General features: G+C 40.2%; 1 protein-coding gene across 4 annotated transcripts in view; it reads left to right on the top strand.

Annotated features, from left to right (window-relative positions):
• The window catches only part of TENT2 (terminal nucleotidyltransferase 2), a 75,683-nt gene that overhangs the window by 17,388 nt on the left and 40,546 nt on the right, over positions 1-17,749 (top strand). For all 4 annotated transcript variants that reach the window (XM_007066697.4, XM_043546894.1, XM_037902952.2 and 1 more), the window contains exons 8-10: positions 602-671; positions 10,095-10,171; positions 14,081-14,209. In XM_007066697.4, coding sequence (XP_007066759.1) covers positions 602-671; positions 10,095-10,171; positions 14,081-14,209 — 276 coding nt within the window. The remainder of the gene's footprint in view (positions 1-601; positions 672-10,094; positions 10,172-14,080; positions 14,210-17,749) is intronic.

Here is a 17,749-nt window from a genome sequence, read left to right as displayed (position 1 = left end):
GATATAATTCTTGCATTAAGACAAAATCAAAGTACTAATCTAACGAAATGTAGAATTAAAAAATCCTAAGTACTAAGGGAAATGATTAAAAATTAGACAGGCTAGTTACATGTCACACCCACAGCTCAGTGCTAGTCTGTTTTGCTGTGTATCAGCAGACTGTGGGCCTGGCTTCCAAGTTTTGGGTCTGGTTTTGTACCTCCTTAAAGTAAGTAGCACTAATATAAGCGGTTTCATTGACTTCAATGGTCCTTTTCATCTGAGCAAGGACTATTCAATGTAGCATTTGAAGAATTGGTCTGTTTAGGATTAATCTGCTTATCTCATGTCCCATTGAAAAACCTTCCACCAATGGTTTTTTCACAGTAGAAGTAAGTTAACTTTAATTTTTTCTTATAATTGCCTAGATTGTATTTTAGCTAGTAGTTCTAGGTTTACTGCAAAAGTTCATACTGGACTTCATTAAACCACTTTACCTAAATTCACTAGTCAGCTCCTATTTACTAATTGTGAACAAGCTGACGACTACTTTAGGATCCAGTTTTCTTACGGTCAGCATCTTGCATGACACTTCACTGAATATATTTTTCCTCCCTTTCAGCAAACTACATTGAGAGACCTCAGCTGATTCGAGCAAAAGTGCCAATAGTGAAGTTCAGGGATAAAGTCAGGCAAGTACCTTAAATTAACGTCCTTTCTTAGGCCTGATACAGTAAAGTTCTTAAACATGTACTTTGCACTTGAGTAGTCCCATAAAATCATGCTTCTTATTTGTGACATGTGCTGTAGTCAGATCATAGATCTTGTCAGCTAGCACAGTGGTAATGTCAGCTTATCTCCTTCCTGGCCTTAAGCAATTTTCACAACTGGAAAGCTGTTGCGTTTTTATGATGTGAATAAATAACAGCACCACATCACGTTATCATGTACACAACGTTTTGTTTCTTAAAAGCCTTAGTTAATAGTAGATCTGTGCAAGAACCTTTTCTCATCCTGCAAATATTTTTGAGATTTTGAAAAATTTCCAGTTCTACATTGGGACATATCGGAGACCTTTTGAAATCTTTTGTGAAAAATCAGTGAGAGCTCCCACCCCAGAATAGCTACTGTTCCTGTGGTTAGGGGGCAGACCTGGGAAGTGGATATTCAGGTTCAAGTCATTCCAGGTGAATATTCTAACTACAGAGACAGAGAATCGAACTCTATCTCTGATCTATTGAATATTTACTTATTTATGCAAAGTGGAACAGGTCAAACAGGAGAGAGTGAGTCATCCACTATGAGAGTAGTAAATAGCCTGTGAGCTAGAAGATTCGCCTTGGATGTAGAAGACCCATGTTTAAGCCCATGCTCCAAATCAGACAGAGCAGAAACTTGAACCTGTACATCAGACTTCCCAGGTGAGGGCCTTAACCGCTGGGCTATTCTGAGGTGCTGGGGTGGTTTCTAGTTTTGACCTGAGGCATCTTTCCTACCAAAAGTGTAGTTGCTGGTGCAGTACTGCAAAAATTAGCATTTTTCCAAAGAAACGATATCTTAGGAAAAAATTCCCAAACAGCTCTGGTTAATAGTTACTTCATTGCAGGATAAAATTCAAAGGGGAAAAAATTCAAGATGTTTTCACCATTTAAGTGTTTAACTGTTGTCAAGAATTAATTCATGATTTCTTTGAGTGTGGATCCCACTGTAGATGTGAATGTGCCTCACATACACAAGCTCAGAATCTTTTGAACAGTAGTATCTGTTGGTGCTTCACATGCCCCCTGTGCCATCTCATGTTCCCATACCAAGACATAAAGGACAGAGTGTCTGCAACCCTCCCTCAGTTGCCTCTTACTGTCTGTGGCAGAAAAATGGAACCTGGCAAATGTTCAACCCGTTACACATCTTGAGCTCAAACTTTGTTTTGTGAAGAAACTCTTCTTCACTTCTCATTATCTTTGACTTAGATGTTTAAAAAAAAAATGGGTACATGCCTCATATGCGCCCTGTACAATAGGGCAAGGCATTTTGCACCAACTGTCGTCATGACAGACTCTAAACCCACAGGGTTTAAACCCTATCTTTCATGTGATGGTCATATGCTCTTAATTGATGGGCTCAGCAGATGTCTTTTCTGCTTCAGGGAAAGGGAAGTCCCCAGCAAGTGTGGTGGTTTTTTTTTTTTTTCCTGCTGCATCTTCTCGTCTTGCACTCAAAAACTGAGAGACATCAGGCTCAAATTACATTTACTTGAGCAATCCATGAAAGTTATGTCTTAACCTGGGGAAGAGAAATCCACCAACCCAGAGTTGTGGGGCCTATCCATGGCAAGTGCCTCCCTGTAACCAGGCACCATAACCTTCATTCCAGTGGGGAGAAGTAGTCTTTGCAAAAGACACCCAGACCATTTGTACTGTTGCCAAACTCTCTGACACAAACCATCCAGGCATTGGTCCTTTTGCTTCAACAGCCTTGATACTGTTTCAACACTGACTCTGGGACTAAGAGATCCAACATAAGCGTTGTCCACTTCTCAAAGCTCTGGCTGACAGAGTTGTACCAGATGCACAAACACCTCTGAGCATGCAGCAGGCTTATCCTGCAAGGAGGAGGAACATTCCTCACAACAAGTTGTCAAAACCCTCATTGATGTCGAGAGCTGGGAGCAAAGTACAGATTTTGAAAAAGGTACAAGAGACTGTTATGCTTGTGTTTGACCTTCCTGCAGATACTTGCTCTGGTGCTGGGGTCGATACCAACCAGCAAGACCTTCCCAGCACAGAGAGACCCCTTCAAGGAACTCTAATCCCTCTTACATCATCATCAGCACAGATAGTGACAGTGGACGCTCTGGCACTGGAATGGCATCCAGTGGCACTGCCATTCCCAGAAATGTACTCCTCTTTGCCATCTCCAAGCCACACTTTTTCTTCCCTATTTCAATTAGGGAATCATCCCTTGTGGGTCAGAAAGAAACCTAGAGGGGACTGTGGGAACATTCTGTACTGGGCACTGATATGTGACTGGCTGTGGACAGAAGAACTGTAATTGGACCAGTACCCTTATAATCGGTCACTTTGGCCTTACTGGCGCTGCTGGGATCTACCCTTCCACATGTCCAGAAATGCAGAGCCTCATCCCATGTACTAAAAAAGCAAGCACCTTCATCCTTTCTCCCACGCTGCCCCCATGCTTGGGAAGAGCTTACCATAAACATCTGCAAAACTAACTCATTATCCTCCTTTAAAACCAGCCTTGAAACCCTACCTTGCCATGAGGCCTACAGAAAACTTGGCAATGGTTATGCTGCTGAGACCACTACCTATCCTGCTGACCAATACTGACTCACTGTTTCCTTGTACTTCCTATCTGCCTTTATCCGCTGTTGTCTTTTGCCTTAAACTTGGATTGTAAGCTCTTTGGGGGCAGGGAATGTCTGTCTGTTCGGTTTGTACAGCACCTAGCACAACGAAGTTCTGGTCTGTGATAAAATTGCTCTCCATCTTCTCTCATCTAATGGTATCCAATTTTCGTGAGACTAATGGTTACTTATCTACAGGTTAGAGAACCTCCTTCCGTATGGAACCTCCATGTTGTCCTTTCAAAGCTTATGGAGCCTCCCTTCAAACCCCTCTCAGAGAGCTCCATCTACAGTCTTACACTCAAAACAGTCCTTTGGGTGGTCATCAATTTGGCCAGAACAGTGAGTGAGCATCAGGCACTCATGTCAGAACACCTGTATACCTCATTCTGTATGGGCATGGTGATATTGATACATCATGCAAAATCCATTCTCAAAGTGGTTTCTGAAGTCCATTTAAGCCAATCCGTTAACTTACCTCTGTTTTTCCTGAAACTCCACACCAGGGGAGAAAAAGCTACATACTCTGGACATATTCAGAGCTCTTCTATATTACACTGACAGGCCCAAATCTTTCAGAATGTCTCCTTTTCTATTTGTGGCTATAGGGACAGGCTACTTCATGCACTCCATTATCCGTTTAAGTAGCCTTTGTATCTAATTGTGTTACCAGCTGGCTGTTGTCTATCCTAATGATGATTATTAAGGCTCACTCCAGCTTAGTCTAGATGGCATCTGTAGCCTACTTCTGAAATGTACTGGTATCTGAAATCTGCAAGATAGAACAACCCACTCATATATGTCAAGCGTTATGCACTGGATTTAGCTCGATCTGATGCCAAGTTTGGGAAAGCTGTACTTCAATTTCTGTTCAACTGATGCAGCTGACGCTCCTTATGCCACCATCCCTTGCCTTTCTATAGTAGCAGTGGTTCTTTGAGATGTTGTGGTAAGTGTGGGTCCCATGACCCATTCTCCATCCCTGCTTTTGGAGTTCTCAGCAGTCAAGGGCTTTGAATTACGAGGGAACTGAGGGAGTGCAAGGGACATGGCCGTTGCACAGGCACATGTGCCGCCCTGCTGGATGTGGCTGTTGAAAAGTTTTAAGTTTGTGCATGTGCAATTCAGACCAGGGAAGGGTTGTCACTTCTTACCCTGTGACACTTAGTGCCTCTCAGTACTTTGCCACTGTAACTCACTACCTGGGACATTGAATCAGCAATAAGCATGCAGGTCATACCCCGAGTGTCTGTGTGCTATGCAGCCAGCTCTGGTTCAGCAATTCTGACCTGAGCAGCCTGTCTACAGACCCACTCTGGCTTCTACCAGCTTTGGTTACAACCAGTAAGGTGACCCCAACATATGCCCAGTCCCAAATTTTCCCCAAACCTTGTTCTCTATGTCCAGCCCTCGCCTGGACAGTTCAGAGAAATAATAAGGTCTGTGTGTCTGTTTAAAGGAACAAAAGCACATCACAGTTTATTAATTTAATTGGAATAAATGTATCCTCTTGCAAACCCAGCACAGAATTGGTTTATAGGAAAAAAAAAAATGTATTAACAATAGGGCATAGGTTAAGTGATGCCAAGTAAAAGAAATAAAGTTAGAAAGGGTTACAAGCAAATCAAAAGGGAAAACGGGCATCTAAAAGAGAAACTAGGAAGGTACAGGCTTTGTTCAAGATGGTTTCTCACACCAATCTTCCTTCTTCCCAGTCATGGCTGACTTTCTCTCAGTCAGGACCTTCCACAGAAGCACAAGGTGCTGGCTTCGCTTGTCTTTGTGAGTGAAAGATCTTGGCCTAAGCAGATTTCTCACTTTATTTGAAGTTTCCAGAGACTTCAATACCACCTTGATTGAAAGATCCATCTTTCTCCGCTTGCAAGAATTCTGTTCCCTTGTCTGTCAAGTGATGGATGTCAAAGGTGGCTTCTGTCCTTGCTTATATCTTCCAAATTTCAGTGACTTTGTTTCAAGAGGCAGGATGACCTCATGCTATTCTTCCCTTCCTATAAACTTCCCATCCCCCTGCTTATGTAAATAGGACTTCTATAGTTTTTTGGTCATACCTTGCTTAATTTCATTGGAGACCAGTAGATAGCTGCCTTCCCTCCTGGCTGAGAGGGAACCTGTTTCTGTTTAGGCACAGACTTTAAAGCACAATATCATTAAGTATTCATATTTCCTCACGTAATGTTAATACATACATACATTTCATAATAATCACCAGTGTATCGTTAACTTTCAGAAAAGACTTCTCCCTGTAAACTTGGATAATACAGTAACACTATATACAATCAGTTGATTCAATTACTTATCACTTGAGCCCATCCACCCCACCACTATCTTTATAGACCAGTAAACTTCTGCAATGTATTGTTTGAAAAGTAAAACCCAGACCAAGCTTCTCTCTCCTGCTGGGGCATAGATGCCATGCTGTCTCCTCCCCCACTTGTTAGCTTTATAGCTGTGTTCGCCTGATATGTAAAAATGGGTCTTCTTTGTCTCTGCCTGATCACCAGGCTGGTCAGAGAAGCAAATACACATTCCTTTGTCCAGGGCAGACCTGGTTACCAACTTCCCCTGGCATGCCTGGTTTAAACACATTTTATTAATCATTCCAGCATACATCCATAACTCTTAATACACACTGCATATATACCTCACACAAGAATATTAATGATCAGTGAGTCTTTAAATTTTCAAATGCCTCACAAGGCATATTTTTTACAAAGATTATTACAGTAGTGTGTAGGGTGTGAATACAGGGGTGCTTAGTGTCACAGTGTGTGATCCACATGCACACCTATGGTGGGATCCACAGTAACAACATCTCGAAGAACCATATTTACTGTAGGGTAAGTAACTGATGTTTGTACTTTGTGGTAAAACCATCTTAACATCAATTGAACATCATTTTTTGTAAGGACATATTGTTTTTTAATCATTATGCACAAACTATAGAGCCTGGTTTCAATCAAAATTAACATTCTAAATACTTTGTGGAGAGAGGTGTTGAATTTGTAGCAAAAAATATGGACTTCCATGCTAACCGTATAGTACAAGGATTATGCATATGCATTAAGTACTTGGTTTAGTATTTAATTTTTTATTTTTTTAAACACTTGAGGAAAAACAGACACCTTAATGAAAGCATAATGGATGCAAAAAAGTTCTTGTGAAATTTATGAATGAATATGAAAAGAACATTAGTCTAATAAGAGGGATGCACTAGGATGCTGTACAGCATAGTTATTTATATCCTGTTACCCTAGCTAAGTTTTCAACATCTGAGTGCTTACTTGGAAAAAAAGATTACATGTAAAAGCATTAAATTAGTGACAAAGTATAGGAATGGTGCCCAAGTCTTTCTAAATGTATGGGCCTGCATGTTAGGATAGGAAGACAATTTGTACATCCTCTTCATATGATGACTATACTCTAATCATTCCTAGTAGAGTTCCCTGAGCAGCTTTCTAATATTCAGCTATTTTCTGCTCACTGCCCCCTTTCTTCCTGCTCCCGCCCCCCCCCCATCCTGTCTTGGGGGCGGGGAACCCAAAACTTATTGAGACCTTCCTTGGAGAGATTCACTGTGATCAGATCAAAAAAACCCTCCTATATCCCCTTTGGTACTACAAAATCTAGTATTTCATCAGTTTTTATTAGTAACCACCTTCCGATTTTGCTATACTTGCATTCCGGATTATAAAATGCTAATTAGAATTTCATTACATACTTTTTCCATTTACAATGAGGTTCATAATAGGAGAAAAGATGGTCTGTTGGATAGGGCATAGGACTGTGGGATACAAGATCAAAGTATGCAAAATATTACTTTGATCATTTTATTCAACTATTTTAAATCATAGGTAAACAGTGGATAAATCATCCAAATAGTGAAGTAAAAGCAAGGATCATGTAAAGTTTGCCCAGATACCACAGTGGTCTCCTGTGTGCATTTAGTAGTAACTCACAGGTGAGAAACTTAACTACGTCTAATCACTTATCTTTGTGTAACAGCAAGTTTAAAAAAAAACCAAAAAACCCCCTAAGAATAAGTATTAAAATGATTGTATTGGGTAGTTTTCATAAATATTCTGATAAGTTTACAGTTCATACATTCACTTGCCAGTAATACTACTATGTAAAGTTTCACCTAATACATGGCCATAATCTTAATGCCAACGCACAAAGTGGAGACTCTTTACAATCCGAGATTGAAAAACTTACTTGTCATCTATTAGCCCCCAGGGCAGACTTATCACCCAAGAAGACTGTACTGCCAACACTTGTAGCTTATGGGAGTTAAACACCTGTTGTACTATTTGTGTATTTTTAGTTGCAACATCATCAACAATACTTGCTATGTTTTATTGCTTTTGTTAGACTGCTTTCTTTTTTTTTAGATTTCATCTATTTATACGGAAAATAACTTTCGCAGGAAGGGATTCTGAGAGAAATCCTGTTTCAGAAGAATGAAAACTATTTTTTTCCTGCTTCCTGGCCCCCTTGAAGGAAGGCTCTTGTCAATTTCTCTTCTGAAATTGGCAGGAGCCTTCCTTGAGGGTAGCTGCCAGAAAGGCAGAGAGCGGAGCCGCTATGCCTCCCTGCTAACCCCCCAGCTCTGGGACCCACAGTGGTACTGCTTATTCTCCTGAGCTAGATGGGAGGTAGAGGAGGTAGAGTGTCGTGTGCTCTGCTGTGTTTCCATGAAAATTTTTCCAGTTCTAGTACAGATTTGACAAAAGATTTTGTTCTACTGAATAGGCCTTTTTTGACAAAACTAAGTTTCATCAGAAAATTTCCCCAAAAGTGATACATCTTTCCTGCATAGTCTTCAGTGTCTTTTTTTCCTCTTTTCCCTCCTTTTCTTCACCTAATTATTTCCCTAATTGTGTATGTTACTGTATCCCTCCTCTCCTAAAATCTCCAAGTGACGCATTACTTTTCCAACTTATCCCATCAACCTCTTTCTCTCCCACACTCTTCATTAACTCACACATGCATGTACCCATGCACTTACGCACACAGAAATCAAAAAAATGAACCAGGCAGTGATTACCTAGAGGACTAACCCTGTATAAACCAAACTAAATTTAGGGGGATTCTCTGTCCTGGCACCTTCTTTCTTTCCCAGCTGCTCCCAGGAAGCATATTTAGTTCAGTGCAGTTCTGTGACCACTAATATTCCCAGCAGTGTTTTCACATTTATTTACAATATCTACCAAATACTAACTCAAACTTGTAAACTTCCTACTCTGCTGATTTTCTGTTTACTTTGAGGGGCTTTATCGTTTTCTGACTTCTGAAAGAGTAAGATTTAACTCTGATATAGGTTTTCAAATAATATGTCTGGTACAATGGGCTGTTTTAAAGCAATTAACAAAATAAAAATTCCTTTATCAGTGTAGTGTGTTCTGCAGATATTCAGAACTGATATCTTAATTGGCATACTTTTGTTTCCACCAATATAACAGTTTATAGGATTATTTATTATAAAGGAAGTGTAAGTAACATGCCAAAGGGATTTTCTCCCAAACAGAGATTATTAAATAGCAATCTCATGATTATATTACTGTGTAATGTTTCTCTAAACAAAAGCTCACTGCTGTAATGGTTGTTTTGTTTTTGATATCTATATGGCAATGATTTGTAAACCTGTTAAAGCTTCATAAATAGATTTAAAAAAAAAATTAAAAAAGAGAGAGATGTTAAAATCAAAGCAAAATAAGGAGTGTTTGACCCTTTGAGAAAATTTGACTGAATCAGTCCTGAATCTCTAATGTATCACTGATTTGAGTTCCCTTCCGGTCTATCTGCAGTGTGTCCTTTCTGGAATAGATTGAAACATTGCTGTTCTTCATTGACTGTAAATTCAGATGCTGTCACTAATCTAGAGTTTTCTAATCTCATACAGGCACTACAATTAAAATTTTTGATTTGGGAATAGGCATATTATGCTTTTCTTGCTGCGCTTGTTTTGCTGCTAATAATGTGCAGTTTATAAAAATCGCAAACTCTGAAGTCAGATTAACAATGGAGAAACTGAGTTAATAGCAAGTCTTGCATATTTTATACAAAACAATGTCTCATTGTAAAGTGCTTGTTGCTTTGATATCCAAACGCCACTGCAGAGTTAAGAAACAGCAAGGACACTGAAGTGTGTGTAGCCACATTGGTGTGTCCCCAGAGTAGGATCAATTAAATCTGAATTGTATAGGAAGGATCCTTGTGTTTCTAAACCTTCTACCTGTATTTTCCTTCTCCCTTTCTCAGGGACTTATTCCAAACTAAAACATCACAGAATCCAAAATGATTTCAAAAGATGCTTCATCAGACCCAAGTGTTTGTTTAGCAAAGGAATATATATTAAATATTGTCAGTGTAAATGTGTAGGCTAATACTAAAACATGTAGGATTTTAAGCCATCCTACTGGTTTGGACTGTATTCTTCTTGCATATCCTATACTATCCAATTTCAGTATTATTTAGTTGTATCAGACACAACCAAATTCAAGTCCATAACTGAGGCATGAGCAACAATGAAGCAAATAGCACATCCTCACAGCTTTTATTGACCCAAAAAGCAGAAGTCTAGAGGCTTTTCTTAAACTCAAGTTTGTTTACTGGAAACTCATAGTTGTTAATTCAGTCAATGACAGTATAGTAATAAATATAGTGTAGTTATGTCTTATTTTGAAAAATGTGTGTGATACAATTTGACTTCTTTTCCCCCCCCACCACATAGCTGTGTGGAGTTTGACTTGAATGTAAACAATGTTGTAGGAATAAGAAATACATTCCTTCTCAGAACCTATGCATACAGTAAGTTGTCTTTTTATATTTTCTTATTCCCAGAGAACTTTCTCCTACTTTAAACTAGCACTTCAGTTAAACCCTCTAGATAGGAACTTTTATTACAAATGCACTAGCATCTAATCATATTGGGATGTTATCTATTATTAAGTAACTAAAATAGGTACAGTAATTCTTGTTACCCACAATTCTTAAAAGATCAGTTATATGGAGAAAAGTGGTGTAGTTTAATATGACTAGTAAATCTTTTTAACTTTCAAAAGTTAAAATGTATATTTTTCATGCTAAGGTCCACAGATCTATTACAGTGGGTGTGTCAGCCTGCCTGTAGCTTGGTGGCAGAACCTGCCTCACCAGTCACTGGGAGCAGCGGAATGCCCTGCTCCTTGAAGGTCCCCCAGTTTTTTCTGCCTTCCTACTGCAGAGCTTCTTTGGGTGGAATTCCAAACAGTGTTTCAGATTTAGACTGAAAATTCCATTGAATAATTAGTCTGGCTAATTCCTAGCAGAGTCCCAGGCCTGCCTTTGATTTTGAGGGAGATTGTCCTCTCAGTTCTGCTTCCCCTTCTGAGGTGTTTGGAGCAGCTGGCACCCTTGCAGAGAGAGCTAGCCTGAGAAAAGCCAGAGGTAAATGGAAGGGTCTGTGTTTTGTTGGGGAGTGTGACCAGCTCTGCAGACAGGGTGCAATTTCCCTCACAATCCAGTCAGGGTGGGTCACCTTAGCCCCTCTCCCCTGGACAGGAGAGGAGCCAGGCAGGATTGGAGAGGCTGGCTGTGCTGGGCAAGATGCAGCCCAAGTAGGAAAATGGGACAGGCAGGATTGGTAAAGAACTGGCTCTGGGGGAAGCAGTCTTCTCCATCTTCATGAGGAGACTGAAGCCAGAAGAGCAGTATGCCAGATGGAAGACCATGCCAGCATCCCTTCAGCCCACACTAGCAGCCATACCTCTGACTGCAGAGCACAGCTGTCTCTGCTTCCCTGTATGTCACAGATGTTGGGGGGCACCAAATACAGCACAGTCACTACCAGTGCCAGAGGATGCAGTGAGGAGCCTTTGGGCCCAGCTCCCTCCCCCTCTGCCACCTCTATAACAGCCCCCAACCTGAATAGATCCCTGCTGACGTCCCAGGATGAGACTCCCCCCTCACCCCAGGGGAAAACAGACTTATCTGGCCCATGTTGATCCCATGCAAAAGAGAGGGATAGAGCTGCACGGTCCAAGGCTCATGCCTTCCTTGAGAGACCCAGAGAGGGCTGTGTTAGGGAGGAGAGACAAATAACCTCAGCATCTCTGAGGTCATAGAAATTGCTAGCCCCTTGAAATGTTCCCAGTGCAATCTGAACCCAATTTCACTCCCCCCGTCTGAAGCAGGATTATGGGGACAAACTCCCAAAGGAGAAATAAATGAATAATAAAATTAGTGCTTGCTTCCCCTGCTCACCTTCACGGCATGAAGCCTATCAGCTAATCCTCAGTACCAAGATATTCTGCTCACCATCACAGAGCAGATAAGCAGAATGGCTGGCCCACAGACATGCTGATTCCTCTAGGGATGCTTTCACCCCAATTTCAGACCAGCAGTTCAAATCAGAGTTAGACACACAAAGAGTAAAATATATTAACATTTCCCTCCCCACAGCCCCAAAAAAAAAAATCCCACCAAACAAAAAGAGGATAGACTTTTGTCGATGAGAGTACTGGGTATTTTGAAGCTATCCCTCTTGGTCTGCAGCTGTCTTGAAGCTGTATATCCATCTTGATGCTCTTTGGGAAGATATAATAGAAGGCTAGGGCTTATCTGTCACACCAAAAAGTTTGGAAAAGTATCATGCTGTTGTCTCCAGCTGGTGCTGTGGGTCACCGTGCCCTAATGTTCAGATTATTGTTCCTCGCTTCTGTTGCAGGTTGCCATGCCTCACCACTGCCTCTTACTTTCCCCTGGCAGGTAGCTGTGGACTAATGGCAGGACAGCAGCCCATATATGGAAGAACAGTCAGGCAGTGAGGGGTCTCTTGGTTCACCACTTACTTTTTTCTACCCTTGACTCAATTTTATAAGGGTAGAAGGCCTCCTCGGTGTGCCCCAGACAAAATTTAATCTGCTTTCACTACCCAAGATAAATGTGGCTCTTTGGTGGCCAGGGATTCTATGTTTCTAACTGGTGGAGATTTTTACCTGAGTGACCACTTCACTATACAGGCCTTTGATAAGTATCATCTCAGCTCCCTCCTTTGGGCATGGAAACTCTTAGATGGCATCAGGCAAACAAAAATAAACTAGTAAATATGACACCCTAAGTGCCTCTGATCATCGACCTCTGTGCATCTAGAAACCTTATAACCTTGCTGTGCAAGAGGATCCAGGATGTGAAGTACTGAATGACATCTCATAAAGCTGGGTAAAGTCCCTGCTATATATCTTTCCACCTTTCCACTGCTCCCCAAGACAATACAAAAGGAACAAGACAGTGGCAGTTTTACTGTTTATGACTTTCTGGCCCTCAGGCTTGATTAACCTAGCATTGGATCTTTGGGTGTGTCTGTCTCACACAGGAGGTCTGTTAGTACAAGACCAGTCCTTCATCAAGGACCATACAGGGTTTAAAATGAATACTTGGATGAAGCATGTTTTGCTTGGGCACTCTTATATACCTAAAATAAAGCCCTTCTGGGGGAAATCAAAGCTATGTTTCACTGGTTTAACATGGTAATTAAACTAAGGGCTTTGTACCAGAAAAAGTTCTGTTTGACTTTTTTGGGCTCCATAAGATCAATAAACCCCAGTCTCTGAAATGTGTTCTCAGCATGTTTAAGAAAAGACTTATTTATACAAATCCAATATTAAATATTTTGTTAAGGCATCAACTTTACTCCAACCCCACAAGGTTATAATGTGTGACCCAGGAACCTCATTGTGCTCCTTACAGACTCAGTATTGTACTTTTAATTCGGAAAAATAGCCCTCATAAGGCTCATTGCATTAATTCCTTAAGTAAATTCAAAATATTTCTCCTTTGGCTAAGCAACAAAGTACAGTCCTTAGGCATGCTGACAATCTTAGGGCAGAGTAGTGTCTTCAAAAAAATGTCTTCTGTATTGAGATCTGCTAGATGGCCATTAGTTAACCAAATTCTGCATATTGGTTATCCAATCTTACCTGATGCCATTTCCTTTCTTTTGGCAGAAATCTTTTCCACACCTTAATGCCCAGGGGAAGAGAGATACATCATTTACTTATTTCTAGATGTCCATATTTAAAAGATGATCCTGCTTTCCACCCCGTAGGCACATTGCTATGAAAATCCCATTGTAATGGATCTGTAGACCTTAGCACAAAGAAGAATAGGAAAATTTATGCATGTTTACCTGAAAGTTTCCTTTCTTCAAATTATAAGACCTATGTAGGGGATAATGGATTATCTAGGTTAGAGACTGACATCCAAGAATTTGGGTTTGTTTGTTATGTGGTATTTACCATGCTCTGCAATAAGAGAAATTGTTTTCTTCAAAGTATTTTAACATCATCTGTAATTTAGGAAGGCAGGCTTGAATTATCCTAGCTGTGGAAGTTATCTCAACTTCAGGAGGCGGGGCATTCCCCTGCTACCAGTGACTGGTGGGTCCAGTTCAGTTCCCAAGCTGCAGCCAGGCTGAAGTATCCATTGTAATGGATCTGCGAGCCTTATTACGCAAAGAAAGGAAATTTTCAAGTAAGCATGAATACAATTTCCTGTTCTGGTAACATGACAGTAGCACTGGGTTAACTAATGAAATTCTGTAATAGGCAGGAAAAGGGAGGGCATCATATAGAAGGTGGTGTCATGTTAACCTGGAGGGAATATAAAAACTGTAACATTGACAATTAGTTAAAAATGTACTTAATTGCTTATTTTGATGAGTATTTATTTTACTTACAGTTGAGAATCGAGTTCGTCCATTAGTACTGGTGGTTAAGAAGTGGGCGAGTTTTCATGACATAAATGATGCCAGTCGTGGTACTTTAAGCAGCTATAGTCTTGTGTTGATGGTTTTGCACTATTTACAAAGTAAGTATGTTTTCAGCTTTTGAAATTGTGTCCCTTTTAAAGTAATATTTTCCTAGCTTTCTTTTTTTTAGCATTAGGAGTTCAAGTAACCTGATAGAAGTGGCTGAGGATAAAGTGAAAGTTATTTTTGTATTCTTTTTCCTTAGTGCTTCCTCTTAGGTAGTGAGGATGGACCTGTTCTCTGGAGGCAGACTAATTCTTAATAAAAATGTGCTTGGAGGACCTTGTATTGCCATAAAATAAACTCAAGCCCAAGTTAATATTTTCACTTTACAGGAGATAGATTTTGGTTAAATGCTCTGCTTTCAGGTTATTTTTGTGTTCAGGAATGTCTTCAGGATATCCTAAGGGGGATTGTGTGCTGTTGGGTGGCCTCCTCTGTGTTCTGATTTCCCAGGACCTGAACAACTGGGGCAGAATGAATTCCTGCAAATAGAGCTTAAGTTCATGAGAGCTTCCTTACTATTGATTTTTCATTAAGGGACTGGTATATCCAGTGATCATGAGCTGCTGGGGTCCCTACATGTCCATAGTCTCTCATCTTTTCTTGTAGTTTATGTATAGAAATTGTGTCTGTATTTGGTAAGTCTCAGGGCTGCTGAGTTGAGACTTCTTGTTGCAAATTCAGTGGAATGGTGCAGCACAGAGATTGCTTCTGTAAGCATAAGACTGAACTGCATGCTCATGGTTCCTCCCCTCCCTCCATATGCTTATATTGCTCTGTTATGTTAAAGAAATCCCTCTACATCATCTCCTAAATTCTCTGGCCTGCTTAGAAACACAGGAATAGAGAATCTATATCAAATCAGTGGTCAGTCTAGTTCAGTATCCTGTGTCCCAACTGTGGTCAGTAGCAGATATTTTGAAGGACAGTGCAAGAAACTCTGAGGTGTACAGTTATGGAGTAACGTGTCTACAGAGGAAGTTCTGTGTAGCCTCTGCCTCTTAGAGGCTGATTTATGCCTCGAAGCTTGAAGGTTTGTATTCCTTCCAAATTCTTGTTTTTTAACCTTTTCTAATGTAACTCTCAATGTTCTTATCTATATAAATAGCTGTCCTTTTTCTAATCCTACTAAGCTCTTGGCCACAAAGATTCCTTGCTGTTCTACCTTCAAATTTTGTGTGTATTTTCAAGTTTTTCTTTTATCAGTTTGCTGCCTTTCAGATTGCTTAGTTTTTCTTTCCTGCAGGTAGGAAGATAGACATGGCTCTATTTATTCACTTCTGCATAATTTTCTTGGCCTGGATGTCTGATATCCAGCCTAGAATGTATAGCTAACTACTTACTAAAATGTCTCAAGGAGCATGTGATACCATGATTTCTCTGCAAGCTTTTTACAACAATTCGGAAGTTAACTAAAAACACAGTTAACCAGGTTGATGGCTCTGATTATTGTAGCAAGACAACATCTATAAGCATAGCAATTTAAAAGGCATATGTCATTCCATGACCAGTTAGATTGAGTTACCTCTCAATTTTGTCCTGCCGAGACTGTGTAGATATTCCTAATGTAGCAGTCACCACGGTATCTAGGCACCACATGTAAGAGTTAGTCTGTGTTGTCCTATTATAAGTATATTTTTGGTCTGGTTGTCTGCTATAGGCTCCTTTGGAGAGATGCCTGTGAAAGGGAAGAGTTGCTAGCCAAAATGTTGCTAAGTCTGTTTTTTGTGACTCAGAAACCTTATGATAGGTGGTGGAGTGTTTCCAGAATAGTTTCTTGTTCCTTCCAATTCAAAAAAATGGCTGTATTGTTTGCGTGCAGCTGGGTAGAATGGATGTAAATCATTGAAGCAGCCAATTTAAAAAAATGACATAATCGGGAGGTTAATCAGTGAGGTCTTTGTCAGTCCTGGCCATTTTGGTTATAGGATCAAAACCACTGTGGACCTTTGGATCCTAAGGTCCCAAATAAGAAAGCTGAAGAGTGTGCAAGAGGGGGGAAGAAGTATCTTCAAAGAGTTGTAAAAAGCATTTAGCAGTCTTTAAAACGGATTTGGCCCAAAAGTTATAAACCATTTGATGTGGTCAGAGGTAAGCTTTCAGTGTAAGTAGACTGACTCACTTGGAGGTTGAAGGCAAGGGCCTCACTTTTTTTTTAAACTTCAATATTTGTATTACAGTAACATCCAAAGAGTTCCTGGTTCACAATGGGGAACTTTTTGCTCTAGGTGTTGTGCAAATACAGATAGATAGACACACTCTCTGGTTTGAAAAGCTTACAGTCTATGAAGACAAGTGTTCTACAAATGGTAGGGAAGGGGATACAATGAAATACATGGGTTTTATATACATAGATATTTTGCAATGATACTGCTACTTGTGAGGGAGTGATAATTGCACAAAATCCCTGTGACAACCCCTGCATTTGTTTGCGTTTTATTAGGAACTTAATGTGTATTTTGCTATCTCTTAATATTATTAAGCAATTGGAAATCAGCTGGAGAAGCATCACCATGTGATCAGCCAGCTCCCCAAGGAGAAACAACAATTTACAGGCCACAGTTTGGGAGCTTTTTAGCTCTGTTAGATCAACCTCCTGGGCTAAAAAGGCTGGGGGAAATGTGCCTCTGGATATATGCACAGCTGCTAGTGGTTGTATTCCTAATGTTTTATTTCTGCAAGATTAACTAGCACACAACTCCTGATAACACATTTGGTAGGAGGCTATTGGAAACAGCTTATCTTTCCTAATTGCATACTTTACCTACAAAAATCCTAGTAAGGAGGTATAGGGAAAGAAGAAAGGAAAAGCAAATATTTCATTTACCAGTAAAATTGAGTCCATCTTTCCTCCCTAGTACAGTCAAATCTCTGTTCTGTTTTCTTTTTTGCTTTTCGCTTTGCCCACCATGCTACTGTGGAAATCTTATTTGACCTATGGCTTGAGTTTATTTTATAGGTACACACGTTTCTTGAGCTTTAACCTTTCTACATGAACAGGTCCATCTGCACTGTATTGTAGGAGAAGAGGAACTCAAATGGCAAATGTGATTACGGACCAATAACATTTCCCCCCTTAATAGCCCATGACTCTTCATGTATGATGTAGACTCAGATGAAAATATCTTGAGCACTCAGATGGCTCAGATTTTGCTTCCTTTCCTGTCATTATGACAGAATGCTGGGAAATCTCCAAGATGTCATAGAAATAAGATAGCTCCTTCATATCCCCAAACGCCCACAAGCAAAGGAAACCTTGAGCATTAAAGCAGCTGTGATCTTATTCTTAGCAACCCAATTAGTCATTGTAGCATTCTTTTGAAAATATGAAAGTCCTATTGCTGAGAATTCTGCAGGTCTAATTCTCAGTTCTCAAAAACAAAGGATATTTTAACAATTGTTCCCTTCTGAGACCTAGTTTTGAGTTCTACATGCTGAACTTCGTTATCATTCTCCTTAAGGAATGGTATAGACTAACTGTTTTTAAAACGTGTTGATGGAGTGACATTATAGCTTTAGTGCAACAAGGAGCTAGCTACCAGATCTGCAGCTCAAATAATGAGTGGGATATAAATGTTAAATGGAAACTCAACTGT

The sequence above is a fragment of the Chelonia mydas genome, chromosome 5 (assembly GCF_015237465.2).
Source record: "Chelonia mydas isolate rCheMyd1 chromosome 5, rCheMyd1.pri.v2, whole genome shotgun sequence".
Classification (NCBI taxonomy): Eukaryota; Metazoa; Chordata; order Testudines; family Cheloniidae; genus Chelonia; species Chelonia mydas.
This window is presented reverse-complemented; position numbering and strand designations above follow the sequence as displayed.